General features: G+C 55.6%; 4 protein-coding genes across 10 annotated transcripts in view; 2 read left to right on the forward strand and 2 right to left on the reverse strand.

Moving 5' to 3' along the window:
- Positions 1-9700, reverse strand: part of ECE2 (endothelin converting enzyme 2) — a 36066-nt gene extending 26366 nt beyond the window's left edge. The window contains exons 1-3 of one of the 2 annotated variants that reach the window (XM_007117600.2): positions 9478-9700; positions 5246-5529; positions 4404-4715 (exon numbers count right to left, since the gene is read on the reverse strand). In XM_007117600.2, coding sequence (XP_007117662.1) covers positions 4428-4715; positions 5246-5529; positions 9478-9673 — 768 coding nt within the window. In that variant the 5' untranslated portion in view covers positions 9674-9700 and the 3' untranslated portion in view covers positions 4404-4427. Of the gene's footprint in view, positions 1-4403; positions 4716-5245; positions 5530-9477 lie in introns of those variants that run through there. The other variant, XM_055084139.1, reaches the window with a different exon arrangement.
- On the forward strand, positions 1592-3756 carry CAMK2N2 (calcium/calmodulin dependent protein kinase II inhibitor 2). The gene is made up of 2 exons (XM_007117602.2): positions 1592-1828; positions 2723-3756. The coding sequence occupies exons 1-2, from the start codon at positions 1660-1662 to the stop codon at positions 2791-2793; spliced, it is 240 nt and encodes a 79-aa protein (XP_007117664.1). The 5' UTR covers positions 1592-1659; the 3' UTR covers positions 2794-3756.
- A 595-nt stretch (positions 9701-10295) lies between the features above and the next one.
- Positions 10296-15598, forward strand: ALG3 (ALG3 alpha-1,3- mannosyltransferase). 4 transcript variants are annotated; one of them, XM_055084149.1, is made up of 9 exons: positions 10296-10638; positions 12380-12479; positions 12577-12724; positions 12834-12994; positions 13484-13604; positions 14029-14234; positions 14375-14450; positions 15040-15185; positions 15329-15598. In XM_055084149.1, the coding sequence occupies exons 1-9, from the start codon at positions 10296-10298 to the stop codon at positions 15489-15491; spliced, it is 1464 nt and encodes a 487-aa protein (XP_054940124.1). In that variant the 3' UTR covers positions 15492-15598. The 4 variants fall into 4 exon arrangements, with proteins under 4 accessions (XP_054940124.1, XP_054940136.1, XP_054940137.1 ...); XM_055084158.1 differs by having other exon boundaries at positions 10449-10675; XM_055084161.1 differs by lacking the exon at positions 15040-15185 and having other exon boundaries at positions 14375-14472; positions 15329-15489.
- A 322-nt stretch (positions 15599-15920) lies between these two features.
- On the reverse strand, positions 15921-26805 carry VWA5B2 (von Willebrand factor A domain containing 5B2). Of its 3 annotated transcripts, none has more exons than XM_007117605.3 (19): positions 26667-26805; positions 26412-26582; positions 24317-24536; positions 23980-24137; positions 23321-23452; positions 22962-23086; positions 22409-22564; positions 21873-21983; positions 21584-21792; positions 21383-21494; positions 20747-20932; positions 19703-19874; positions 19303-19616; positions 18596-18785; positions 18138-18494; positions 17072-17209; positions 16888-16971; positions 16570-16814; positions 15921-16483 (listed from the first exon to the last, which is right to left on the reverse strand). In XM_007117605.3, exons 1-19 carry the CDS (start codon positions 26803-26805, stop codon positions 15935-15937), a joined length of 3768 nt encoding a protein of 1255 aa, XP_007117667.2. In that variant the 3' UTR covers positions 15921-15934. The 3 variants fall into 3 exon arrangements, with proteins under 3 accessions (XP_007117667.2, XP_023980177.1, XP_054940120.1); XM_024124409.2 differs by having other exon boundaries at positions 23980-24170; XM_055084145.1 differs by having other exon boundaries at positions 24305-24536.
- Positions 26806-27098: the final 293 nt, after the last annotated feature.

A 27098-nucleotide genomic window follows, 5' to 3' on the forward strand; every position in this document is an offset into this window, starting at 1 on the left:
CTCTGGCACTTCCCAACCTCGTCCTGAGGGCAGCCACCATGGCATTCGCCTTTGTGTCCCCAGGACTAACACGTGGTGAGGAGTTGCTGGAGGAAGGAGACTCAGCGCTAGTAGCTAAGTGATTTAGAGGGCGGGAGGAAAAGCGCTTCAGGGACGGTGGAGAACTCTCCGCCTCGAATATGGACTGAATGTCCGGATGATAATTACCCTTATTAGCGCTGTCGTCACTGTCACCGAATGTGAGACGCCCCCCTCCGCCAAGGCCAGAGATTGCGCCAGAGCCCCAGCGCGCTAGCGAGCAGGTGACGAAGCCGCTGACGGCCAGAGGGGGAGCGGGGGAGAGAAGAGGGTGCGTTACAGTCCTTGAGGCGAGAGCTGTTACGCTCTGCACCGCACCCAGGGCGGAGGCGTCCTCTATCCCTCCCCCTCTACCTCCGGACACAAACTCGCGCGCGCGACGCTTCCTCAGGCGCTCCGGGCTTCCCCGCGTCACCTACAGCCAGGGCGCCCCCCGCGACGCCGTCATTCACTCCTCCTACACTGCAAGCGCAGCGCGGGCCTCGGGGGCTAGGAGAACCGCAGGCGCAACGGGCGCTTTGAGCCCGAGTTTCGGCGGCTGCAACAGCGCTGGGGGTGGAGGGCTGCCCTGGTGAGCGCGCGTCGGCCCAGTTACCGAGACTCCTCCAAGAAGAGACCGAGACCCCCAGCTCTGTTGCTGGCGCCGAAACTCGGGCTCAAAGCGCCCGCCGCGCCCTGCGGTTCTCCCAGACCCTAAGGCCCCCATGTGTCACTACGGCACATAGAGGCCAAGAATGGAGACAGATACGGAAGAGCAGAGACACTTAAGAGATAGACGTAGACAGAGCCCATGACACAAAGAGATATGGGGCACTGAGACAGACACAGACAGACACATGGAGATAGACTGACATATAAATAGGCACAGACAGAAACAGAGGACAGTCAGAGAAACACAGGCTCCAGATGAACAGTTTAAGACCCGAAAAGCAACTCTGTAAAAGAGCGCGCCAGACCCGAAGAGCAACCCTATACAAGAGGGCGCCAACGGCGGGGGCACCACCTATTGGCCTGAGCTATTCCCGCGTCCTGCGGCTTCCCGCACATCTCCGCCGTATCCGACCCCCGCCTCGCAGCGCTTCCGGTGTCCGCCTCCTGCACCCGTTGGCCGGTACCATTCGCCCAGCAGCCAGTCCCGCCAATGGCAGGACCCTGCCATTTTCGCTCCTTTTCCTCCGCAGAGAGCTGGGCCCGCTCCTGTCCGCACACCACCCCACCCCCGCGGCCGGCCTCCCTCCCTGCCCTGGCCGGTGTCCTCCCCACCTCCACTGAGCCCCGCCCGCCGCGCTCTGCGGCAGTCGGGCGCTCATCGTCATTCCGCTCTCGCCGCCCCCGCCCCCCACGCCCCCAGCGCACCGCCCCCGCCCGGTCTCCGCCGCCGCCGCCGCCGCCGCCACCGCCGCCGCCTGCCCAGCGGCCCGGGAGGCGGAGGCGCGGGGGAGGAGGCCCCGCTTGGCTTCGCAGCCCCGGATGCTGCATGACTTCATCTTTCCGCCGGCTCCCCTGCTGAGCTAGGGCCGGTCCGGCAGCTAGCCCGCCGCCCGCGCCCCGCCGCAGTCCCGCGCCCACCCCGCACCCGCCATGTCCGAGATCCTGCCCTACAGTGAGGACAAGATGGGCCGCTTCGGCGCCGACCCCGAGGGCTCTGACCTCTCCTTCAGCTGCCGCCTGCAGGACACCAACTCCTTCTTCGCGGGCAACCAAGCCAAGCGACCCCCCAAGCTGGGCCAGATCGGCCGAGCCAAGAGAGGTACGCGGCCAGGGCCCGGAGTCGTCGCTTGACCCAGAAACCCTCCGCCGGGCGCCCCCCCGGCTGCAGTTCCCCGCCAAGCGCCAGCAGCTCTTGCCGCAGACCAGCGCAGCCAGCCGCTCGCCGGCCGGGGTTGGAGGGGCGGGGGGGTCCCTGCTGCAGTGTTGTGTCCCCCTCTTCCCCTCTCCTGAGAAAGCAGTGCCCCGGATTCGATGCTTGCCACCTCTGGAAGTAGAGCCTTGGCACCCGGGCGAAGGGGAGGGGCCGGCCGGGGAATTTGGGGCTGCCTGAAGTGGGAACATGGGGCGACGGGCCGCTTCTTCGGGATCAAACGCTAAGTCGGTGTATGCTACGGAAGAACCTTCGGGTGGGGAGGGATGTCTGACTGGAGAATGGGAAGGGGGCCGGGGGTTCGCTTGTCCTGGTTGCTTACATGGGGAAGGAGGGGCTCTGTTAGTGCCAGGATCGGAAGAGGGGTTCTAGCTGCAAGAAGGTTAGGTTGGGGAGAGGGCTGGAATAGATGGAGATTCGGTTTGAGGAGGGAATTCTGTTGAAGTGAGGGTGGAAGAGGGGAATCCCATGAGCAAAAGCTTTCCGATCAGCTCGGATGGAGGAGAGCTCAGGCGGCGGGAGGGTTTGGACTGGAAGGTTGAACGGCTGGAGTCTTTGGAAGAGGGGCGTTCCTCCACAAGGAGAGGCGTGGGTCTGTGGGAGCTGGGGTCAGCAGTGGGTTGAGTCGGCAGGAGAGTTCGGACGGGGAGGTCACTGTAGCACGGAGGTCCGAGGGGCGTCTCTGGGCCACGGGCAGTAGCTGAGCGGGGCGCGAGGACCAGGGCCCCATTCTCGCCTCTGCCCCCCGAGGCCGCGCGGCTGACGCGCTTTCTCCCTGCGCAGTGGTGATCGAGGATGACCGGATAGACGACGTGCTGAAAGGGATGGGGGAGAAGCCGCCGTCCGGAGTGTAGACGCGCCGGCTCAGGCGGCGGGCTCCGGGCCCAGCCCCGCGGCGGCCAGGACCGCGGGCCGGCGATGCGGCTGCCGGCGCCCCCAGCCCCGGCCCAGGCGCCCGCGGGCGGGGGCTGCAGGGCCGCGCCGCTTTCGGGTCATAGTTGCTGCCGCCGCCGTCAGGCACTCCGGAGCTGTCCGCTTCAGCACCACGGCGGCGGCGGTAGCTGCGGCGCGGACCGGCCTGGAGCCCGCCGCCGCGCTCATGCACTTTAGAACCTCGGGCCGCAGCCCCACCCCGCACACCGGAACGGACAGAGACCCGCGGCCCTCAGCCCCGGCCCGTCCCCTCCCGCACGGCTCCCCTGCCCCGCCCCTCTGAGGCAGGTCCGGTCCGCAGACCGGCTGCCTGCCGGTGTCGGACCTCGCACGCGGCCAGGGATGTTTGGCTGCACATTTGCATGAGCTTCCCACCCACCTGAGCCCAGCCCTCTAGGCCGCTCCTCACCCTCCACCCCTGTCTGGCGTGACCCCAGCCTCAGCCTCTTTCTAAGGGACTTCCTCAGCACATTTGTATTTTTATATCCGACTCTTTGTTTACTGATTCCCCTCGTGGTTCATGCCCTCCCCCCATGGTCTCGGCCACGCTCTTCTGCGCCTGGCAGATAGGATGGGTGTTGAGGCTGGGATGGGACAAGCCCGCAACATGGTAACCAACCATATGGCCAGTCTGCCCATGCCTGACCCCAGGCAGCTCTCTGGCAGACCCCTCCCCTCAAGGTATCACCTTCCAAGGGCCCAGGTCTGATTTTACCTTGGACCCCTGCGTCCTGCCCCTGGGAATCCAAATGGGGGCTGCATTGCATCTTTGGATGACACCTGTAGCCCTAGCCCTGGAGATATTCTCAACCCCAGGGATGTCCTTTGTAAATGTTCCTCCTTCCTCACTGTACCAGGAGTGTGTGAATAAACACAGACCCCCCGCCCCGCCCCGTGTGTGCGTGTGTATGTAGCTGCTGCTTTGGTTTGCTATAGGAGCCAGCCCAAAATGGCTCCAATTCTTTTGGGGGAGGGGAGCAGATACTTGGGAATCTCAGGTGCATGTAACTGACAGAGAAGCGTTGCCAAGTAAACACAGGCAGGTCAGCCTGGCCTGGGAACATCATTACAGCGTGCCCTCCTTGGGTAAATAATACAACCTGAGCAGGATAGGTCACCAGAGTTGGGGCTGGAGCTGGGGTCAGAAGCAATCTAGATTCAAAGTCTGCAGCCTCCTATGAATAAACCCAGGTTGAATGGGGGTCAGTAACAGGCCCCAGGGATGCAAGTCTCCAAGTCTGGCTGGCATGCACAGGGGTTGTGCTGAGATTTGCGCCTGGGGATGAATCACTGATGTTTCAGTATGGTGGGGGAGGAAGTTGGGGAATCCAGGAGAGATCTGAGGAGCTTAAGAAGGAAGTCAGAAACCTGAGATTTGGGATCTAGTTTGACCTAGCCTGTATTTTTTTCATGTGGGGTTGATCCCATCAGCTCTGTCTTAGTTAGGCATGAGGCCCCTGGGATGTGGGCACTTTGGACCTGACCTTAAGCCCTGAGTCAGGAATTCCGAATACTTGAGCCTGGGGCAGAAAGGCAGGAGGCCATGCTTCTGGCCTCACAGCTGAATGGCACTGAGGAAGTCCTCATGATCTGAGTCCTGGAGGAAGCAGGGTGGGGTGGGAGGTCTAGGGGGTGAGAGGATCTGGGCCCCAAGGGCCAGCTGGGCCACAGTGAGCTCTTTGCCCTTCTGCATGAGGTAGAAATGGAAGTGGAAACCATTGCCATAGGTTGCATGCCTCAAGGACCAGCCGTAATGAGCTTGGGCATAGTGTCTTGTCCGAAAGTGGGGGGCAGCAGAGGTCATTGAGATGAACTGGCCCCCAGGGACCAGTACTCGGCTCACCTGAAAGGCAGATAGAGAAGCCATTGGTGAGAAGCCCATCTCCAGGTTCTCAAAGGTCAGTATGGCCCCAGATGCCCTCCCAGCGAAATCTCAGGTACTACCCTCCATCCAGTAGCTCAGGGCTCAGGGCTTTCCATGGCAAAAGAGTGAGGCTTCATCTCTGCCCACGGTTGTTCCATGGGGGTAGGGCTATATTTTAAACATGTAGGAGCATGGGAGTGATGTCAGGTGCAGGGGGCACTGCCTTCCTGCCAGCTGCTTACCTTCCCTACCTGGAACCTGGCCGCTACCTCATCTCTATGGCAACACAGTATTCAATCCTCAGCCTCTGTGAGCCTGGCCACTCCAGCCCCCTACAATCTTGATCCAGCTTAACACCCCCATCCTTCAGGTAACCATAGTCCTAAAGGGACCCACTACTTGTTCCAAACCATGCCTCCTTCTGGCTTCTGAGTTTTTCTAGTCTCCAAAAACCTTAACCCCTCATCCGCACCTCTTGATCAGCCGTCTTTCCCTTGGTGCTCCCTCACCTCGCTCAGCACCTGGTCCACAGTTTGGATACCTTCAGAGGACACATTCCAGGGATCCTGTTCTCCAGTCAACAGGGCATCCAGCGTGCCCTTCTCGAGTACCACGTCAAAGGAGCCACTGGGGAAGCCCAGTGCCCGCACGTCCATGGTCTCCCAGCGCAGCTTGGGCACGTGGGCATATCGAGCCCGCATGGCAGCCACCACTACTGATGAGTAGTCCACACTGGTCACATCAGGGAAGCCCCCAAGGAATAGTTCGTAGCTCAGGGCACTGTTTCCACAGCCTGGGGTGAGAAGGGGTGGATGACAAAAGGTCGAGGTTAGCTTTGGTTCTCACCTCCCCAATTATCCATCCACTCTTGGCCTGTTTTCTCTCAGCTCAAACCCTCCCGTACTGAGGGAGAAGCAGCATGGTACAAGAGCATGAGCCTTAGAGTCATACAGATCTGGGCACATATCCTGGCTCTACCATTCCTGGCTGTGTGGACTAAAGCAAGTCGTTTACATACTAGGAACTTGGATTTCCTAGTCAGAAAAATGAAGATAACAATACCTAGCCTACGTGTAGGATGTGATGTTCTAAATTTAAAAACTAAACAGCTGAAGAGTAGGAACTTTGAACTTAGGAGTTCAAAGATTTGGGTTCTGATATCTCTAGTCATACAGCCATGGCAAGTCATTCAACTCAGCCTCAGTTTCCTCAGACTCAGAATGGGGATAATATTCGCATCATAATATTATTAATAGGATAATGCTAGTATTATCCTAATTCCTAACCTCTCAGAGATCCTTTGATGATATCAACCCTGGGAAGACTTCATGTTAGGGGTTTTTATCTTACTTTTCTTTCCAAGGCAGAATTAACAAGTGAAGGGGAAACTAAGTGGGGACACACAGTGGAGATGATTCCTTGTAATTTCTTCATGTATGATTGAGCGCCACATATTGGGTTCTGCTGATGAATAAAGAGCTTCTGCCCTCAAGGAGCTGATGCTCTGGTGAGAGGAACAGATGTGTAGTCAGGCAACTGCCACATAATGCAATGAGAGTTTCAATAGGGACAGGCTGGAAGGGGCACATAGGAGAGTCCCTGTCCCCACCTTAGATGGGTGGGCCAACAGGATCAGGGGAACTGACAACCAGTCAGAGTCTTGAAGAATCATAACACTCTGGTGGGAAGTGCCTGGAAAGCAGTCCCAAAGTGTTGGAGGGTGGAGGTTAGAGGAGTGGATGTGGACCTACTGCCTAGTGGGCATGGCTTCCTTCAAAGATCTGTTGGCCTCTTCCAGGCCCTCTTGTGGTATCAGCCCAAGAACAGGCCTGGATGACAGTTCTTGGTGGCCTCACATGGGGATCCCCAGCTCTTGGGATTAGATTGCCTTTAATCCCCATTTGCCTCCCTAAGAGGATCACAGAATCAGCTGTTGGGATAGCCCTAATCTAGCAGGCAGAGCTTGGCACCTGGACAGGTGCCAGAGACTGCTGGCTGGTCCTCGGCTGCCCCTTCTTGTGTTCCTCCTCAGGCTCTGGGGCTCAGGAAGAGTACAATCTTACCTGGGAAAACCCAATGTGTGCGTCCCAACACTGGAACCACAAGAGGCTCTTGGACGGGAGGTGAGGGTTGCTGAATAGGAGACTCTAACCCAGTTCAGCCTGAAATCCCACTGGGTTCTCTGACCACAATGCCTTCATCACCCAACACCTGACCTCATATGCCTGCAGAGCTCTGCCTAACTGTGGACAAACCCAGATTTCCTTCCTTTGTTCCCTTTGGTACAGGAATGGTATTTCCCAAAACAACTTTATTAAAGATGAAGGGAAAATAAAACTTGACCACAGGGCCGGTTATGCCTACAAAGCAGTGATTTGGGGCTAACAACTAAGATGAGGCTTGGAACCGCCACTGCTTCCCTAGGTGGGGCCTTAGGGAAGCAGAGCTCTGGAGAATTGAGCCAGATCCAAGAACCCATCATATGGGAGCCCAGAGCTATGTGGATGCTATCCCAACACCAAGAGACTGAAGTGTAAACCAGAATACCAATTCGCTTATTTATAATAGGAAAAAATAGCCATCATGGGGTCTGGACAGTCAATCCTCTGGTCAGTCCCTTGTGTCTCTATAGGAAATACAAACTGAAGCCAAATTATAATCAGAAGATTCTACAGAGCATGGAGTCAAGCAAGAAGAGAGAATCAGAGAAGTATAATGACAGCAAAACTGGGACGGCCACATGAACTCATCTGTAATGAGGAATCTAGCCATAGGGACCAAACACACAAGTCTTCAGGCAAGGTACTCTTTCTCCGAGCAGTCCTGGAGAAAGTGCCTCTCTGACTCCCATTTTCAATAATAATAATGATAGCTAACAGTTTTTGAACACTGGGTCCCATGCTAAGTACTTTATAAGGATTATCTCAGTTTATTTTGCCAGTAGCTCTATACTGAAGATTCTATTATAACAACCATCGCCATTTTCTAGTTGTGACACCAACTGTATAACCTGAAAGGCCTAAAATATTTACTATTTGGCCATTTTTCAGAAAAAGTTTACTGAACCCTAACCCAGTAGTTCTCATAATATTTATCACTAACCTCTAGGGGTTGCCATGAGGATTAAATAAGTTAGAAAGGGCTCACCACATTCCCTAGCACCTACCAGGTGTTCAATTTGTTTGTTTAGGTGGAATGTAACATAGGGTACACCCCAAGCTGTGGGTCCTGTTCTTAGATCTTGGGAATCCTGTCTGGAAAGTTTTTCTTTTTGATTTTTAGACTTTTCCCTCCTCTATCCAGAAAAGGATATCTCCCAGTCGGGCAGAATTTAAGGCAGTGTTACTCTGTCAATTACCAGCATGAGAATCAGCCTGTGGGCTTGTTGAAAATACAGACCCCGGGACCCACCTTAGACCATCCCTGGAATTATATACTCAGAGTGGGGTCCAGTTTTCCAGGTTATTACACTAAAGCTTGAAAAACAAAAATCTATGGTAAATCTATAAATAAATCCAATGGTTTAAAGCCACAAAATTCAAGAGAGGTTTTAACTCTGGGGGGAAGAGGTTTGGGGGACCACACAGAAAACCGTGGATATACAAGGCTTTTTATTTTGTCAGGCTTTTTTCTCTTTATCTTTCATACTCACTCAATCATCTTAAAAACCTGATAAATAAGTAGGTACTCTTACTTTTTTTTTTAAGGCTGAGAAAATGGAGGCACAGAACTTTAAGTATTTTGCCCATGATTCCACAGCTAAGATAACATGTGCTGCGATCCCTACATAATTAGCTGCGTCCAGGGTTCAAGTTCTTAAGCACTTTCTAGTCCTAGGAATGCTGTATTTCTCAAACCGAGTAGGGTATACACACACATTCGAGTTATTATTTATACCTTACATATCTACTGTATTATAAATGTCTCATATATTGAAATATTTCACTTAATACATGGTTTTAAAAATAGCAAAATAAAAACTATAATTGGAAGGAAATCCGTTGTTTAATCAAACGTCACTGGAGCCCCCAAGGCTGGCAGTGGAAGAGAACCCCAAGGGGGGCAGGTGGACCTCTCAGAGCCTCACCTGAAACCCCAGTACTTGTTCCTTTTGGGGAGTCACACCAATCTCGGCTGCAATCTCCCCTCAGAGGGAGCTGTCCTCATCCTCACTGCACACGGTGGGAAGTAGGTGGGGTGGAGGGGTGGGGACGACGACGACATAGGTCCAAGTTTCAGTTATAGCTTGGAGAGTCAAGAGATAACTCTCTAGACGACAATGGCTCATGGTGCCCAGTGGCGCACACAGAAAAGCGCTAGGCATTGCGCTCGAGGTGCCTGCACGTGCCTTATCCTACTTGATTTCGCAGTCCCATTTCTAGAAGTGAAGCCGGGGCTCAGAACAGGTTCATGATTTGTCCTAAGTCCTACAGTCAACTAGCGCTGGGACTTGAACTAGTTACTGTGAACTCTCCAGTGCTCGAGGCTGCCTCCCCAGGGTCCGGAAAGGGGTCATGGGTCACCTACCACACTCAGACTCAGAGAGACTGTCTTTCTCCTGGGGGTCCCCGGACTAAGAATCTCTTGGCTCCTGTTTGCCCTGGCTAAATACTGCCGAGATTCTAAAGGTACTGGATCCTGACTTCTGACTGGGGAGTCCTCTGAGAGGGGCAGACAGGAGCGAGGGGCGGGGCCAGTCCAACCAGCTCCACCTGGGCTGGGCAGCCCCGGGACTACCCACCTAGCACGAGGATACGGTCCTCCGGCCTCAGCTCCGGCTCTAGGAGGTCACGGAAGGAAGAGAAGTCCCCGAACCACTCGTAGGGAGCAGAGTCGGCAGCGCCCCGGTAGCGCTGGTCCCAGTACTGGACCTCGCGGTACCCACAGTTCTTCTCTGGTAACTCCGGCACCGGCGCCCAGGCCCCAGGACAGGCCATGATTGCGGCTGCCGGGCCTTGAAGGCAACTGGGCCCCACCTCTGGGCGGGGCTTGGCCCCTTATGTAGCCAATTGGAATGGCTGCATATAGGAGGCGGGACTTTTGTGTCTCCGCCCAGCACCAGCAGTTGCTCAACATAAACACGTGGAGCTTCCGTCCTCTGCTAAGCGCTCTTGGAAGAATCCTCCGGGTGGGAAAATAATATCGTCCAGACCCTGAATCCTCTGGATTCGCTGCTCACTAACTTCTGAGAGCCACACTCATGGTGTCAGACTCACTCCGGCTCGTCATTGCCCCTCTCATATCTTCAGTTTGGCTCCTTCCATTAAGAAGTCTGAAAATTAATGAAACATTCATTTCTTCCTAGTTTTGAGCACCCGAAAGGCTCTGGGGGGTGGCGGGAGTAGCGCGGACAGAGGTCTTGCTCTCCAGGAAAGACTGGCATGAACGCAGATATTACCAACATAGGCGAAGTGTTATGCTAGGCGGGGGAGGTGCGGAGGAGAGGGGAGACATGGCGTGGGCAGGAATGTTACTTTTCTGGGCAAACGTTCGATCCACATTAGCTCCTGTGTGCCCAGGGCTAAGTATATACTGAGGAGTAAGACTATTCCTGCTCATATGGAGCATGCAGTCCATCAGGGGAGACATGTGGAAGAAGTAGATTTTAGTGGAGTAAATAAGGACTCCGGCAACTCCAGTCAGCCCTCGGTCCGTTGGGGCACGCGGCGTGGGAAGCGGAACCTAAGTACCAAAGGGTCGGGCTTCCGGGGAAGCGGGCCCGCAAGTGCGGCGCACCTTCAAGATGGCGGCAGGCCTGAGGAAGCGCGGCCGGGCAGGTCTCGCAGCTCGGGCGGTGGGACTGTGCGGGCAGTGGCTGCGGCGCGCCTGGCAAGAGCGGCGCCTACTGCTGCTGGAACCGCGCTACACGCTGCTGGTGGCAGCCTGCCTCTGCCTGGCGGAGGTGGGCATCACCTTCTGGGTCATTCACAGGGTGGCATGTGAGTGCGCCGAGTGGGAGAGGAGGGTGGGAAGGGGGACCGAACCCCCGACCAAAACTGGGACCCACGTTCGGAGCTCAGACTTAGACCCCTGATCCACTCAGTCATCAGTGGCAGACCCGTACCTTTTACCCAGATCCCAAGCCTGCTCCGCGGAGAGCCAAACCCGATCTTCATCCCTCCCAGAAAACCTGGGTCCAAGTTAATGGCTGCTGCTGCTGCTGCTTGTCTCTGTGGCTTTGGACACGTCACTTCCCTTGCTGGGTCTCAATCTTCTCATCTGTTCAATTCTGAGGTCTGGAAGTCTTAGAGATGGCATTTTGTGACCGTTTGAATCCGTTTGGCATTATTGGTGACTCCTCTCCAGGCTGAAAACACTGGACTTAAGGCTTACTTGCTAAAGACCATTAATTCAATACATATTTATTGAGTGCTTATCATATGGCTTACACTATGCTAGGTACCAAGGGTATAGTGGTGAAAAAGATAGACACATTTCCTACTTGCGTGCGTGGGCCTGGACAAAGATAACAGAAAATTACAACACATCATATTCATCATGATGGTAGTAGACAGGGTGCTATAAAGGACATAGGAGGGCACTTAATGCAGACTTGAGTCAGAGAAGGCTTCCGAGAGTCCTCCTCGAAAGATAAGAGCTAGTTCCTTGAGGAAAGTTTCAGACAAAAGGGGTGGGAGGCGGGGGAAGAGTACTCTAGGCAGAGAGAATCCTGTATCAAAGAGCTCCTATCAAAACAGAAAGTCTATTTCCTTTGAGGAACTGAAAATTTTTTTAGAGCTGGAACACAGAAATCAAGTGAGGGTAGTACTAAGAGATGAGATTGCAGAAGTCGAGACAAGATCATGAAGGAATCTGTAAGCTGTGTTAAGGAGAGTTAGCATGGTCGTTAAGAATTTAGAGATCCATGTGTTCCAATCTCAGCTTTACCCTTCCTAGCTCACTGTTCTTGAGCTAGTCACTTAACCTTATTAATTCATAATTTCGTCTTCTAAAAATGGGAAGAATAGAATTTGGTTTTTATCTTAAGAGCCTTGGGGGGGCTTCCCTGGTGGCGCAGTGGTTGAGAGTCCGCCTGCTGATGCAGGGGACACGGGTTCGTGAAAAAAAAAAAAAAAAAAAAAAGAGCCTTGGGGAATCATTGAGTTTTAAGCAGAGAAATGTGATATGATTTCTATTATAGGGTGAGCTCTCTGGTTGCAGGGTGGAAAATATATTGTAGTGGGGTGAAAGTGGAAGCTGGGAGCCTAGTTAGGGAGCTCTTGCACCATTGTGGCTAGAGATTATGTTAGGCCCAAATTTGAGTGCATGATAGCAGAGAAGGATGAGATAGTAGAGGTATTTAGGATAAAGAATAGGCAGGACTTGGTGACTTGGGGTTGGAAATGAAAGAGAAAGAAGTATCAAAGGTGTTTCCCAGGTTTGTGACTTGAGCAGCTGAGAGGTTAATGGTACCATTCATGGAACCCAGGAAGGGGAGCAGATTTGGAGTGGAAGGTTATGAGTTCCATTACAGACATGTTTGAGTTTGAGATACCTGGGTTCACCCAGAGAACGTCAGACAGGCCTTTAGAGAAGGGGTTGTGATAGAACTCCCGAGGATGAGCTGGAACCCTGTGCTTTGATGGGCTGAGGCAGAGAAATTCTGAACCTGGAAGTAACCACACCATCCTGTCCTTTTCCAGATACAGAGATTGATTGGAAAGCCTACATGGCTGAGGTGGAGGGCGTCATCAATGGCACCTATGACTATACTCAACTGCGGGGTGACACTGGACCTCTTGTGTGAGTGGGGATAGGTGGTTCAGTGAGGATGGGAGGGGCTGACTGGATGCCAGGCCGGATAGCTTGACCCAGACTCACGTTCTTTCCCCTCTTCCAGGTACCCAGCCGGCTTTGTGTACATCTTTATGGGGCTATACTATGCCACTGGCCGGGGCACTGACATCCGGATGGCCCAGCACATCTTCGCTGTGCTCTACCTGGCCACTTTGCTGCTTGTCTTCTTGATTTACCACCAGACCTGCAAGGTGAGTCCTCACTACCAGGAACAGGGGGCCCCAAACTGGGAGGACTGGGGAGTGGGGATGGTTCAGTGTTGGTGAGTTGACCTTTTTCCCCACTGTGCCCACCTCTCAGGTACCTCCCTTCGTCTTTTTCTTCATGTGCTGTGCCTCTTACCGTGTCCACTCCATCTTTGTGCTGCGGCTCTTCAATGATCCAGTGGCCATGGTGCTGCTCTTCCTCAGTATCAACCTCCTGTTGGCCCAGCGCTGGAGCTGGGGCTGCTGCTGTTTCAGGTCAACACCCCTCCCTTCTGGCCCCCTCTTTCATTTTCTGTATTCCATCACTTTCTCCCCAATTTTCTGCAGCAGAGGAAGTAAGGGAGTGGCCAGACAGTGTAGGTCAGTTAGGGCCATACTAGGTGAGTCCAGGATGTGTAGAAAGTCTTCACCCCCAGGCCCCCTACACACACACCCTCTTCCCATCCTGTTCCCTCCAGACAGCATCTGCTGGTGAAGTTGGTCATTGCACTTTCTAAATACTCAATATATATTTGCTCACTCAGTCTGAGTGTACAGACAAGGTATCAGCACCCTACTCCCAGCCTCCTCCCAGGCTTCCTTATCCTCCCTCCAGCAATTCTGAGTATGAGTGCTCCCCCTCTGCCTGGAGCTTGCTGGCAGGGGAGGGGAGGAGTTGCTGTGGTGATGGTGGGCTGTACATCTTTGGGTGGGGTGCATGGCCCTGGAGCTGATCTCCACTCTCCTCTCCTCTATCCACTGCAGCCTGGCGGTCTCTGTGAAGATGAATGTGCTGCTCTTCGCCCCTGGGTTACTATTCCTTCTCCTCACGCAATTTGGCCTCCGTGGGGCCCTCCCCAAGCTGGGCATCTGTGCTGTCCTTCAGGTATTCCCTCCTTACCCTTTCCCTTCTCTAATGAAGCGGAGGCCACTCTGTCTGGCCTCCTTTCATCCTTGAGACTTCCTGAAAGCCAAGAGACAGAGTTTTGGAGTTGATTCTAATCTGGGCAGCTACCACCTCTAGGCTTTGGTTTCTTTAGCTGTCAAACAAGGGTGTTGAACTACATGGTCTCTGAGAGCCTTTCTAACTCTGCGCATTTATGACTTGGTGAATCCAAACTTAAAGCACTGTTATTACCTGCTTCTTTGGCCCAAGGCTCTTGTCTGGGTGGGTGGGCTGGCTTTCTTGCTATTCCTAGTGGGAGTTAGGGAACCTCTGAGACCTATACCCTGTTCCCCCTCCTCTCAGTGATTAGCATGAGGCTGAAGGTGAGCCTGGGCAGCTCTGTTGACATCACACCCATCCTCAGGTGGTGCTGGGGCTACCCTTCCTGCTGGAGAACCCCGTCGGCTATGTATCCCGCTCCTTTGACCTTGGCCGCCAGTTTCTCTTCCGCTGGACAGTGAACTGGCGATTCCTCCCCGAGGCCCTCTTCCTGCATCATGGCTTCCACCTGGCACTTTTGACTGCCCACCTCACCCTGCTCTTGCTGTTTGCCCTCTGCAGGTGGCACAGGTGAGAAAGGGGAGCAATTTCATGAGCAGACATGGGGGAAGGAGTGAAGGGCCTAGGCCTTAGGGGCTGCATGGGGAGATGTTGAGCTCCGCTTGGCCCACATTGGGGGCTTGATAAGTATCTCAATGGCTTCTCCCCAGGACAGGGGAAAGTATCCTGTCACTGCTGAAGGATCCCTCCAAAAGGAAGGTTCCACCCCAGCCTCTCACACCCAACCATATCCTTTAAACATGGGAAGGTAAGTCTTGCCCTCTCCAGCTGAAGTTGGGGTCCTGGTCAACTAGCTCTGCATGGCTGGTGACCTGGGAGAGGGAAAAGGAGGTAGCATTAATAGCTACAGGGCCCATTCATAGAGCTCTTACCAATACCGTGTTGAGCACTTTACATATTTAAGCATTTTTTATTCTTTATTCTAAATATTTTGAGTTACCATTATGAGTGCTCACTCTCTGCCTGATGCTGTCCTAAGAGATTTACATACATTCTAACATTTAAAGCTGACAAGAGACTGTTTTATCCTCATTTTACAGATTTTAAAATTAGGAAAATTAGGGCTTTAAGAAGTTAAGTAATTTGCCAAGGTCACTTAGCTAGTAAGTGACGACTCATTAGGCGTTAGGGCTCTAGATATTACTGCCTCCACATCAGACTGAGGAATAGGTCCAGAAAGGTTAAGAAACTTGCCCAAAGGTATGCATCTAGGAACAGCAGAGCCATGGGGCTATCTGACCCCAAAACTTTTGTCCCTCTGCTTCGAAACCTCCCTACCCCTTCTGCTCCTGTCCTTGGCCTTGACCACCGCATACAGATTGTTTCTGCCCTCTTCACCTCCAACTTCATTGGCATCTGCTTCAGCCGCTCCCTTCACTACCAGTTCTACGTCTGGTATTTCCACACATTGCCCTACCTCCTGTGGGCCATGCCTGCACGCTGGCTCACACACCTGCTCAGGTACCAGCTGGGATAACCTGGGGGCTTGGGAAGGGGTAGGGAGCTCCTCATCCCAAGATTGTGACCACGGAGGGGCAAGGGGTGAGCTGAAGTGCCGCAGGCCTAGAACCTGGACAGACCTGGAGCTTATTTCTCATCTCCAGGTTGCTGGTGCTGGGGCTCATTGAGCTCTCCTGGAACACATACCCATCCACGTCCTGCAGCTCTGGTGCCCTGCACATGTGCCATGCTGTCATCCTGCTGCAGCTCTGGCTGGGCCCCCAGCCTTTCCCCAAGGCCATCCAGCACAGCAAGAAAGCCCACTGAGATCCATCTCTTCCCCTCCAGTCTATTCTCAGGACCCTGGATGGGGATGGACTGTGTGCCCTTCCCAATAAACTTTACGAAGTCCACTTCTGTGCAGCCTACGTGGAGGTGCCTGGACCAAGCTGTGAGGGACAGGCACGCAGCAGATAAAGAACTCATTCAGACAGTCCTAAGAGGCACTTTATTGCATAGGATTTAGGGACTGTGGCTCTCTCCCCTTCTACTGCACTGCACAGAGCTCAGAGGGGAAGGGGCATGGGGTGGGAGGAGCAGGAGAGAGCACAGGCAGGCACTTTCTGTGGGGCAAGAGGATTTTGTGAGGGAATAAAAAGCAGTAGGGGCGGACTGTCACCAGCCCACCCCTTCCCAGCACCAAGAGGCCGGCTCCGGGTGGCAGTGACTTGAGTTTGTTGGGGGGTGCCAGCCAGAGCAACCGGTGACCCTCACATGTTTGCTGGGCTGTAGCACAGCAGGTGCAGCTGCAGGTTCTGGTCCCAGTGGCGCAGCAGCAGGAAGAGACCCCGGGCTGCGGCCTTGAGGTTGGCCAGGTCGAGGCCGTCGGGCAGGTGCTGGGCCCGCAGCCAACAGTCAGCCTTAGCTGCTGCCAGTTCCCACTCGCCGAAGGCCGCGGCACAGCGGTGCTCCAGCCACGCAAGTGCCACAGCAGTGGCCCAAGTCCGGCCCCTCAGGTCGGCACCACCAGGCCCTTCCGCCCCCTCCGAGGCCTCGGTGTCTGAGCCCCGGCCACTGTCCACCTGGCCTGGACCCTCGGAGCCCGAGCTGGGGGACGGGCTGCAAGAGGCCGTGGCACTGTCACCCTGGCCAGCACCATGGCCTAGAAGTGCCCAGGGAGAGGAGGCCGAGGTGGGGCTGAGGCTGGCACGATGCGCAGCGAAGGGCGAGGCTCGGCACAGGCGCTCCAGCGAGATGCGCACCGCTGCGCAGAAGGGCGCGTCTAGGCGGAAGGAGCCGGGCGCCTCCTGCAAGCGCACCTGAGGAGAGAGGAGGTGGGGGGAGAATCGAGCTGAGACAGCGCCCTGGCCCTGGCAGCGCCACCCTCCACCTCCCGAGTCCTCACCAAGGGCAGGTAGTCATGGTTGCTGCCTTCACTGTTGCTGTCACTGGCTTGGCCCGTGTTGGGGCTGCAGAGTCTATGGCTGTCTGGGCCTCTGGCCTTCCGACGGCCCAGGCTGAGCCGAGAGAGAGGCTCGGGGGGCAGACGATGAGGACCTCCGATGGGGGCTGCGCGGTCCCCCGAAGCAGAACTGGAGTTGCCAGTTTGGTCCGGCTCCCTGCCGCCTGCCAGAGAGCCTCCCTTAAGTCCTGAACTGGAGCCATTCAGTGGTGGTCCCTAAGCCTGGTTGGTCCCTACCATTTACCCAGATTTGAGTGTTACCTTTAGAGCGGACGACTGTGGGCAGAGGAGCTGCATCTAGACGACCTTGAGAGGCAGGAGGGGTGCCTGGGGGTTCAGCTGGCTCTGCAGGGGTACAGAAGACAGGGGTGAGGTATGTCTTGGAGGGTGGCCAGCGAGATGGGAACCGGCACCTGGGAGGTCACCTGGAAGGGACCTTACCTACCTGAGCTCTGCACCTGCAGGGCTGAAGGTAGGACCTCTCTGGTGGTAGCATCCACAGCTACAGGGCAGGTGAAGAAGGAAGGGGCAGAGCTGACCTTGCTTGTCTGAAGGGCTCGGAGCCAGGACCTCCGGGCATGACCTGCAAAACCAAGGAGCCACATGTTGACCGGGAGGGGGGTGCGCTCCCAGCACCCACTCTCTACAAAGGGCTTCACAGAAAAAAATCTCAGTGCTCCCATAGCTTCTCCCTCTGTACACGTTTTTTTTTTTTTGGCTGTGCCTCCAGGCTTGTGGGATCTTAATAGTTCCCCAACCAAGGATTGAACCTGGGCCCCGGCAGTGAAAGCTACAGGGAGTTCCCAGCCTTCTGTCCACTTTTGAACAGAGTGGAGTTCCTTCTCGGGGTCAGCTCAGACTCCTCAGCTTTGACAAGAAGTGGTTAGGCTGAACACTCAACCACATTGTAGAAAGGCTAGGCCCCCGGCCACCCACAAATTCAACATTCTGGATACAGCCCAGAGGAGGCATTGACTGTGGTACCTTTTCCATCCACTCATTTCAGCACTGCCCAACAGAACTTCCTGCAATGATGGAAATGTCCTACATCTGCATGATCCAGTATAGTAGCCACTAGTCCCATGTGACTATTAAGCACTTGAAGTGTGGCTAGTGCAACTGAAGAACTGACATTTTAACTTTATTTAATTTTAATAATCTTCCTAAATGACAGATTTGTTTTTATGTTATGGGCACTGTGAATCATTACAAGATGAAATTCCCTCTCTGTTGGATGCTAGGAAGCTTGCCAGTTTGGGGTCCCATGCTTGCAAGGGCACAAAACCTCACAGTGTGCATCTTTGATATAATCTCATTCTCTGCTTCCTTTTATTATCCCTTTTTTCCCCATTGCCCTGCTTAATTTTTTTTTCTTGACAACGTGGGTGAGCCGCCTCAAATCACTTGTGAGCAAGGTGAGATATAGCGAGTGATCCCACAGACCTATGCCTCTGCCACTCTCCGTCCCATACAGGCTCCTTGAGCCCTGACCGGGGCCACCAGCAACTCACCCCGGTCAGCCCTGGTGTCGCCCCGTCCTCGGAGAGCCAGCTGCTCATTGTCCCGGACCACGGAAGCCGCTGTCAGTCGATGGAGTGCTTGGTCCCAAGCATTTTCTCTTTCAGGGGCTGACGGAGGCAGTGAGCCAGCATCCCTAGGCCCCCACAGCATCTCCAGCCCAACGCCCACCTCCCAGCTCATAGGCTGCTCCCCGCACAGGGCCCGGATCACCACATGGCAGCGCGGAGGCTGGGGAAGCAGTGGTATTGCTGGAGGGGCCAACTCCCCACTGGAGGGAACAGCCGTGAACAAGAAGGGTGGTTCCATCAACATGTCCCAGTCCATGGGGGCTGGGGAGAGCAGGTTTCCTGGGGAGAGACAATGGTAGGAGCAGGGACAGTGGGGTGCCCTGGGCTCCACCTCCCCAAGGTCTACTTGGTGTCAGAACCCGGCTCCCCATAACCCTTACCTGAGTCATCCAGGCCCTGTCCCAGCAGCTGCCCTGGCTCAGGGCCTGGCCCATCTGGTGCTACACCCAGAGAGGGGTGCCGGAGATGGCCAGCGACTGAGTTCACCCGGCCTGGGGGGGATGAGAGGCTTCGGCCAGTTAGAGCTGCTCTGCGTCGACGGCCCAGCACCTCAGCACTCAAGGCCCCAGTCTGCATGTGAGAAGGGGTGGGGGTGTCCAATGGTCAAGGAATGCAGAGCTCCTGGCCATCAGACATACATACACAGCTGGCCACATGCCCCTTTGTCTGAAACCCTGGATGGCTGCTCACCACCCTTAGGGGTGGGCAGACTCCTTCTGGCCCCTGACCCCCTTCCCATCATCATCTCACTCCATGCCTATGTCTTAGTTGAGGTTATTGCTTGTCTGTTTTTATTCATGTCTTCTCCCATTTTGCCTAGCTAACTTCTTATTCTTCCAGAGGTGGCTCTTGCTTTCCTGACTCCCTCAGACAGGGTTAATCACCTTGACTCTGAACCCCCATAAAGTCACATCCCCGTGTGCATCAGTGTATGTTGCATGGTATCATCATGATACATTATACCATCGTTACCCATCTATTTCTTCAGGTAGACTTAATAGTAACCACTGCACAATTTATGGCATATAGCCAATGGTCAATAAATATTTGCTGGATACATGGTAGATGGATGTGGATTGAATCTCACCTTGACTGGAGCCGGTGGGGGTGGAGGCAGGGGGCAGGAGTGGGAGCCAGCAGATTCCCCCCAGGCCAGGCTGCGACAGCCCTGCTGAGAAGGGGGATCCAGGGGAGCACTGCTTTCGGGGGACCCAGGGCCCTGGGAGACGGGGGACTCGCTGCTGCCTTTGGAGCCTGGGCCTGGCTCTGGGCTGGCAGAGCAGTGGGTAAGCACATACTGCTCCCGGATGTACGAGGACTGGAAGATGCGGCGCCATATGGCTGTGTCAGAAGAGGGGTTAGGTCCAGGGTCCGTGACTGGGTCTGTCAGAGCATCAGTACCTATTGGGAGGCAGGAGAATAGGCCCCAGCCCTGGCCCCTCGCACTGCCCACTCCTCCTCCAACACACATACACTCAGCCACTCACTCGGATCTGAGTCCCCAGCAGCCCACGGGCTGGACAGCTCTGCTGACACCGTGCCTGTTCCCAGTGGCTCTGAGGTGCCAGTGGGCTCGGTGCCAGGGCTGGTGGCAGATGGTGCTTCCTCTGGGGATGGGAACACGGAGCTGCCCAAGCTCTGCCAGCCAGGCTCTTGGCCCTGGAGAGGGATAGACGTTGGGGGAAAAAAACAACAACTGATTATAGTTATACACTACCTCTTTCCAAACAGGATTTAAGATGGCTCACTGCAAGAGGCAATAAAGATAATAAACCAGAAGTGAAAGCCCAGTACTAAGGAAAGAGGAAGCATACATGCTGACCATAGGGTTACTAGAGCTGCTGTGGCTGAGCTTCAGGTTTGGCCCTGAGCTTCCTGGCAGCCAGGGAAAAAGACAAACAGTCCATTATACAACTCTCCTGATCAAAAAGGAGGAAGCATGCTTGGTTCTTCTAGAGAGATAAAGCTTTTCATAATAAAAATAACAATCATTTATCCAACTCCTCCTACGTGTCAAGTATCCTACCAAGAGCACACATGTTATGACTTCTAATTACAACCTTATGAAAAAAATCAGTACAAGGAAATGGGCTCAGAGAGGTTAAGTGACTTGCCCCAAATCAAATGGTTAGTACATGGCAGAGTTGGGATCTGAGATTTCATCTAGACAATGCTCTGTCTGTCCCTGAATGTTACAGGAAATAATCCAGATGGCGCTTTTTGCAGGCACTGTGTGAAGTAATGAGCAAGTTTCGACAAAAACCTTGAAACTAACACTGGCGCTGTTCTCTGTAACTGTGCGCTTTAGTGACCAAGGGTAGCACTTTACAGGACAGCTCAGTGTAAGACCTTATGAGGGAGGCAGGCTGCAGTCACTTTGAGGCACCCAGTATGGTCTCTAAGGAGGTCTAGTGGGTATAGCAGTAGGAGCGTTTGGCAGAGAGAGGCACAGGGACTAGGAAATGGGTTTTGCAGAGATGCAGGGGCTTCAGCCATCCCAGGCGCACCTCCCACACCCAGCCCAGGCTTACCCCTAGGGGGCGGGACCGGAAGCCGTCCACCCTGAAGAGCGAGCAGTAACCGAGCAGCTGGTCCCCGGGATAGAGCGCTGGGATCTCCCGGGGCGTCAGCAGTGCCTCCACCGCATCGGGCACAAACCAGTCCACAGAGATGTCGCTCAACGCGGGCTCCAGTGCCTTCCGCAGGGCCTGCACCAGCTGTGAGAAGTGACCAGAGGGAGGCCATGGGAGAGAAAGAGGTGCCACACAGCCAACAGAGTGGGAAGGCTGCCCTTCTGCTGATGCCATCTACCCAGCCCCTGGCTGAGGGGAGCAGGGTCCGGCTGGGGTTGGGGGAAGGAATGGGGGTAGGAACAAGCAAGGGGATTGAGTGTTCAGTGCTCAGGGCTCGGTGCTTCTCCTGGCCTGAACTGTGCCACGTGGATAAGGCAAGACTTTTCAAAGATATGGCTTAGTACCCGGACAAAACTGAGAGCAAGATATGGGGAGCAGTCAGAGGCCATGTCCCCCCATACCTCTGGCCTCCTGCAGCACCCCACAGCAGGGTGCCTGGAGACCTCACGACCTGACCAGGTTCTGTTTCAGACTCAGTGCAACTTGGGAGGAGGACTTAGACGAATAGGGAACAGGGCCCAGGCTCAAGCTCACCATGGGCTGCAGCCTTTCCCCAGGCCTCAGGAAGTAGGCCTGGCCCCTGCTGAGAGCAGACAGACCCTGCAGTAGCTGGCGGCAGGCAGGCCCCAGCCCAAAGGAGAAGCACCTGACAAGAGAAGGGGGAGCAGCCGTGACCTCCCGGAGCCTCTTTGGGAGGCCAATCTCAGGAGCCTGGCTCTGCCCACTCCATCCTACCTGGCTGCCCCCCTGTGCCACCTCATGAGCTCCAGGGTTTGGTGGGTCGCAGCAGCCATGGGTGAGGCAGCGGTGATCAGGAACAGCTGCCGAGGGTGGGCCCTGTGCTGGGGCTGCCCCAGGGCCCAGTCCAGCGCAGACCTCACGTCTGGGGGGCCGCCCGCAGCCTGCAGCATCTCAATGCTCTTGCAGATCAGCTGCACAGCTTCCTGGAGGAAAAGGACATGGGCTGGGCCACACTGGCTGAGACACCTCTGGCTAGGCCCCCAAAGCCCCGGGCCACACTCACGTCACTGCAAGGCCGGCTCTCTGGGAAGAGGGGCTGCACCAATATGCCAAACGTGGCCAGGTTGATGAGTGTCTGGGGTGGGAGCGACTTCACAGCCAAAACGATGGCATCCTGGGGAGAGCCAGGGAGGGCAGGGTGAGGCAGGCCCCACTGGCACCGGTAGAGAACAAGGGATGCCAGATTGCTTGCTTTCTCCAGGTCGTGTGTAAAATGAGGGGTAATCTGGGTGAGGCCCTGTGTGTGTGAGACTGTAAGTGAGACCCTGGCATGTGAGGGAGACTCTGTGTGAGAGACGATTGTGCATGTGACCCTGGAGGTGTATGTGAATCCTTGGGTTTGAGATTCGGTGTGACTGAATGTAACTTTACATATGAAAGAGGCTCTTGGAATCTGGGAGAAATGCATGTATGTATGAGCATGAGAAGGAGAGAGAGGTGTGTGTGTGTATGTGTGTCCTCGGGAGGCTGCCCCCCAGCCCACCTCAGACCCACGGCTGCACCCAACCCCAGGCCTGCCCACACCATGCTCCCACAGGCCTTGTGTGCCATGCTGCTGCCATCCAACAGGAAGAGGAGCTCCCGGGTAGCTGTGCCCAGGTGTCCAGGCTTGGAGCTCAGGTCCGGGCAGAAGCTCAGCACCAGCACGGGGTTCAGCAGGATGTCCTTGTGGAAGCGTCGCTGCAGGAACCACACCTGAGCACGGGAGCCCCAAGTCATCCTGGGCCAGGCTGAGTGCAACTCCGACCTAGGCTGGCAGCAGGACCTAGCCCCGGAGACTTTTTCAATCCAGTCCACCCAGAGGGGGCACCCTTTTGTAGTCATCTGAATAAAAGCGAGGGCAGAGACAAGTGGCTGTCCTCTGCCTAGGTCAGTCCTACCCCCAGTCCTCCGAGACACATTCCGGGGACACTTGAGTGGGCTCTCCCGTGAAAATACTCATCAGTCCTCTGGGAGGGTGGTGGCAGCTACTGAGAGCTCCTGCTGAGAGCAGAAGCCCCCTGCCCATCCCAACGTAAGCCTGCTCCTCCTGCACTAACACAGCCAGAAGTGGTGGGACCAGGGGCCAGGCCAGGACCCCAGGCAGCCATACCTGCCGGTCCCCTGCACTGTCCCTTCGCTGCAGCCTCTGGAAATCCCGGCGGGCCCTCACCTGGGCCTCGTATTCTGCTGAGCTCAGGCTGCCGGCCTCCAGCATCAGGTGTGGCTGGTGGGGCTCTGGGGAGAAGGGGACACAGCTCTGTGAGGGAAGGCCCTGTCTCTAGACCCCCACTGCTCAGGCCCACTGTCCCGGGAGAACTTTGCCAGTCCGGCCTCCCTGTACCACCAGACCCACCCTCACAAATGACTCAGTCGTCCGGCTTAGGGTCCAGAAATCTACACTTGAAAAATGCTACCCAGGTGGTCCTGAAGCAGGTCAGAGCTGGCCTACTGTGTGTCCCAGTCTCTCACCACTGGGGTGCAGCAGGATCTCCAAGGCCCGGTCGCAGTGGTGGCCCTCTGCCAGTGTGACACAGATGGTGGCTGCAGAGCTGGCATGAGGGGGGGCATCTGCCCGCAGAGCATGAGAGGGGCTCTCCAGGCCTGAGGGATGTGGAGACAGGGAGAGGTGATGATTGCCCCACCCCAAGCCAGTACTAAGGGCACAATTATCACCTTCCCAGGCAATAGCGGTGGGGGCCAGGATCATGACTGACTCAGCTCAGCTCTCAGAGTCCAAGCTATGGAGTGGACAAGGGGGGATTTACCTGCTTTCATGGACTGGGAGGAGAATTCCCAGGTGCATTCCTGCCTGGCCAAACAGTTCTATATCAACCAACTGCTGATTTAACATCCTGGTCCACCTCGTGCACAAGAAAACTCAACTTCATCACTTGGACCGGTCTCATTGTAAGCATCTCTCTTCTCATTGGTGAGTGGAGTGGGATATAAATAAATGACACTGACAAACCTAGGGGTGTGTTTGTTGTGTGGAAGTGGCCAGGGGGTGATCCCACTGTGAGACTAGAGGTTCCTAAGGCTTAGGTCCCTGTCTTCTTTTTGTCCTGTGTTCCTCCCATCCCTGAGCCTTCAGTTATGTCCCAGTCAGCTATGCTAGGAGGGGCACCCACCTGCCAGCAGGCATGGTCCAGTCACCAGCATCTCGAAGGAGAAGGTGTATGGGGCCGGGCAACGGGCAGGGCCTGAGAACACGTCCCGAGGGGCAGCTGGCTCCTCCCAGGCCGGCCCATCCCCCTCAGGGCTGCCCATTCCGAAGCAGCTGGTGGGGCTGGAAAGGAACACAAGGAGGGTCACTGGGCCACTACCAGGGCCCCTAGCCCCTCTGGCTGACTGGCCTCAGCCCTTCCCCACCTGCCCATCCCCCGGGGCACCCTGCCAAAGCCCCCTCACCCGCACTAGACCCAGAGAAGCCGAGGGAGGGACGAAGAGAATCACCATAGGCCCAACCTGTCGTCACAGAGCCCCGGAGGCCTGGGGGGCCCCAGCGGGCCTGACGGGGCCAGAGGGGTGAGCACGGAGGGCAGGGCCACGCGCAGCACCCCGTCAGGCCTGGAGGGCAGCTCCCGGCTGCTGCGCAGGGTCACTGTCATGGTGCCGGCTGCGGCAATGAGGCCTGTGGGCAGCACCAGTGTGGACCGGGCCTGGGCCAGATCCAAGACAAGATGACCTATAAGGAGTGAGGAAAGGGGTCAGAGGGGGCTGGAAGCAGACGAGATGGGGGAACCTGGGGGTGGGAGCAGGCACGGAGTCAGGGGAGCTTGGGCAAGGGGGATTTTGTGAGGTTGGAGGGATGCTGGGCTAATGCACTGGTGATGCAGGATGGAGGCATGAGATGAACGATGGTTGAAGGAGAGGCAGGTTGATGGTAGAAGGAACTGGCTGTCATTAGGAAAGGCAGCAGTGACATCACTGCTAACAGAGGGCTGAGGAGGAGAAGGGGGCATGTCCACACCACCCCCAAGGTCCTGGGGGACCCATACCCTCCACCTCTCTTTCTCTACCTGCTCCAGCCTGTACAACCCTTGGGCCTCACCTTCCTAAAGAACCCTCGCTGACATCTCCCGTAGCCTGGTACCCACCTGCTCACAAATTCCCTGCTCAGGAACAGTCAGGGGCTCCCCACTGCCCACTCCAGAATTTTCTACCCAAGAGGAATTCAGGAACTGTAATCTATTTGGAAGCTAGCTAGAGGACATTTACATACCAAGCACATCATTTTCCTTAGATCGCGGTTTGTTTGGGGACGGTGGAGTCATGGGCATCACCATTACTGCTAAAGGGCAAATGGCCAGGTGCATACAGTGATGGTCAAGGCCCTACATGCCCCAGCCTACCTTTACAGCCCTACTTCACCTCATTTCCCCACAATAATCATTTACCCATTCTTTTGAAAAATACTTGCTGAATAAATGAAGGGAAGAAAAAAATGGAAGGAAAAAAAGGAAGGTAAGAAGGAAGAAAGGGGCTTCCATCCTAGGCAGCTGAATCTTGGGACAGTCTGATACAGTGAAGAGAGCACAGTGTCAGGTTTTGAGTCTCCACTCTGTGATTTCTAACTCTATCCTTTGGTAACTCTCTTGTTTAGAGGAGCCTTGGTTTCCTCATTTATAAAATGGGGGTCATAATTATATGTCAAGGACTGTGGTGAGGAATGAATGAGATGATATACGCGAAGCATCCAACGTTTAAGAGACTGTTGCTGTTACTTTTGTCACCTATAAAAGGGGGAAGGAGAACAACACTTGCATTACATACCTCTCTGGATTCAAATGAGGTGACATCAGTGACTGGGCTTTGTCAACTGTGAATCACTATAAACATGAGGTATTTTATTACCATCACCCAGTATAACTTACTTCGAAACCTTTGCTTACATGATGGCCCCTGCCTGGAGTGCCTTTCCTCTCCTCTCCATATCACTACATCCCACCCTTCCTTTCAGTCAAATGCTGGCTCCACTTCCTTCTGGAATTTTCCTGAGGCCTCAGCCCAGAGCTCACTCTGGCCTCTAACTACCTGCTTGGCTTGTGCCAACTCTCAACACCACTGAATTCTGTCCCTCTTCTCACCCACATGGTAAATCCCATGTGCAGGAATCAAGTGAATGTACAAATAAATAAAGGAATGAAGTGCAAGCCAGAAAACCTAGCAGAGGGGTGGGCTTCCATCCCCTCAGCCAGCACTCACGGATCCTCTTTGTGCCACATTTTGTGCCAGATGCTGAGATCCTGGGACTCCAAGATGACCAAATCCCTGTCCCAGGCTCAGGAGCTAAAGCTCCAGAGGGAGAGAGAGACGTGTGGCCTGCCTGCCTTGTCTATCTACCTGGCTGCAAACCTCGGGTCAGGCCTGGTTCACATTCCCCCAGCACCTGGCCCATGTCAGGCGCCCAGTCCTCGACTGTGGAATAAAGGGATGAATCAATGAATGAAAAAACCAGTGGCTGGAGGCGGGGACAGAGAGGGGCGGGATGCAGAGCGGGTGCAGGAACTAAAGTGCGGCTGCTTTCAGGGAGATGGGGCGGGGAGCGCCCTGGACTCACCCTGCGCACAGCGGCGGGGTGTTGAGGCCCCCAGCGCGGGGCCCACCGCGCGGCAGCAGGCGGCCTGCGAGCGGCGCCGGCTCTGCAGCTGGAAGGAGACGCGCCGTCCGGCGGCCTCCGCCTCGAAGCCCGAAACCACTTCGGCCTCGGCCAGCGGGTACACAAACACGCCTGGGGCGGGATGGGGGCACAGGTGATGTCGGACCTTGCTAGGCTTGCGCTGGCCACCACCCTGCGCCCCCGCCCGGGCCTCACCGTCCACAGGCTGCGGCTGTGGGTTGTGGTAGGTGAGCCGGGCCCGCAGGCTGAGGCAGGGTCCATTGGCGCAGGCCCGAACCCAGGAGTCCGTGAGGGGCAGCGGCGTCCAGCTGGAGGGGCAGTACAGGCCGGGCATGGTGCCTCTGGTGGAGGGGGTGCTCGATGGGGGGTGCGCAGCGTGAGTTCAGGGCCCTCCGCCCCACCCTGCTGAAAGCAGGCGGGGAGGCTCTAACTCCGGCGCTGGGACGCGGACCTGCAGGGGGCGCGAGGCTGAGCCCGGCCCCGCGGACAGGTGGCGAGGGGAGGGAGGCAGCGGGGGTGGCGGGATGGGCATCCTCGCTGGTTACCTGGGAAGCCGGGGCGGAGCGCAGCTCCAGGCAGCACGGCGACCCGGGGAGCGGAGGGTTAATGTTTAACTGGAGCTACGGG

Source organism: Physeter macrocephalus, chromosome 1, assembly GCF_002837175.3.
Source record: "Physeter macrocephalus isolate SW-GA chromosome 1, ASM283717v5, whole genome shotgun sequence".
NCBI classification, from domain to species: domain Eukaryota; kingdom Metazoa; phylum Chordata; class Mammalia; order Artiodactyla; family Physeteridae; genus Physeter; species Physeter macrocephalus.

Coding starts and splice junctions, on each gene's coding strand:
- CAMK2N2 (XM_007117602.2), top strand. CDS start 1,660: ATGTCCGAGATCCTGCCCTACAGTGAGGACAAGATGGGCCGCTTCGGC. Junction 1,829..2,722: donor GATCGGCCGAGCCAAGAGAG/GTACGCGGCCAG, acceptor CTCCCTGCGCAG/TGGTGATCGAGGATGACCGG.
- ALG3 (XM_055084149.1), top strand. CDS start 10,296: ATGGAGCATGCAGTCCATCAGGGGAGACATGTGGAAGAAGTAGATTTT. Junction 12,480..12,576: donor GGTGACACTGGACCTCTTGT/GTGAGTGGGGAT, acceptor CCCCTCTTCCAG/GTACCCAGCCGGCTTTGTGT. Junction 12,995..13,483: donor TGGGGCTGCTGCTGTTTCAG/GTCAACACCCCT, acceptor TATCCACTGCAG/CCTGGCGGTCTCTGTGAAGA.
- VWA5B2 (XM_024124409.2), bottom strand. CDS start 26,805: ATGCCCGGCCTGTACTGCCCCTCCAGCTGGACGCCGCTGCCCCTCACG. Junction 19,875..20,746: donor TCCGGTCCCGCCCCCTAGGG/GTAAGCCTGGGC, acceptor ATCCCTCTCCAG/GGCCAAGAGCCTGGCTGGCA. Junction 17,210..18,137: donor CGACACCAGGGCTGACCGGG/GTGAGTTGCTGG, acceptor TTGGTTTTGCAG/GTCATGCCCGGAGGTCCTGG.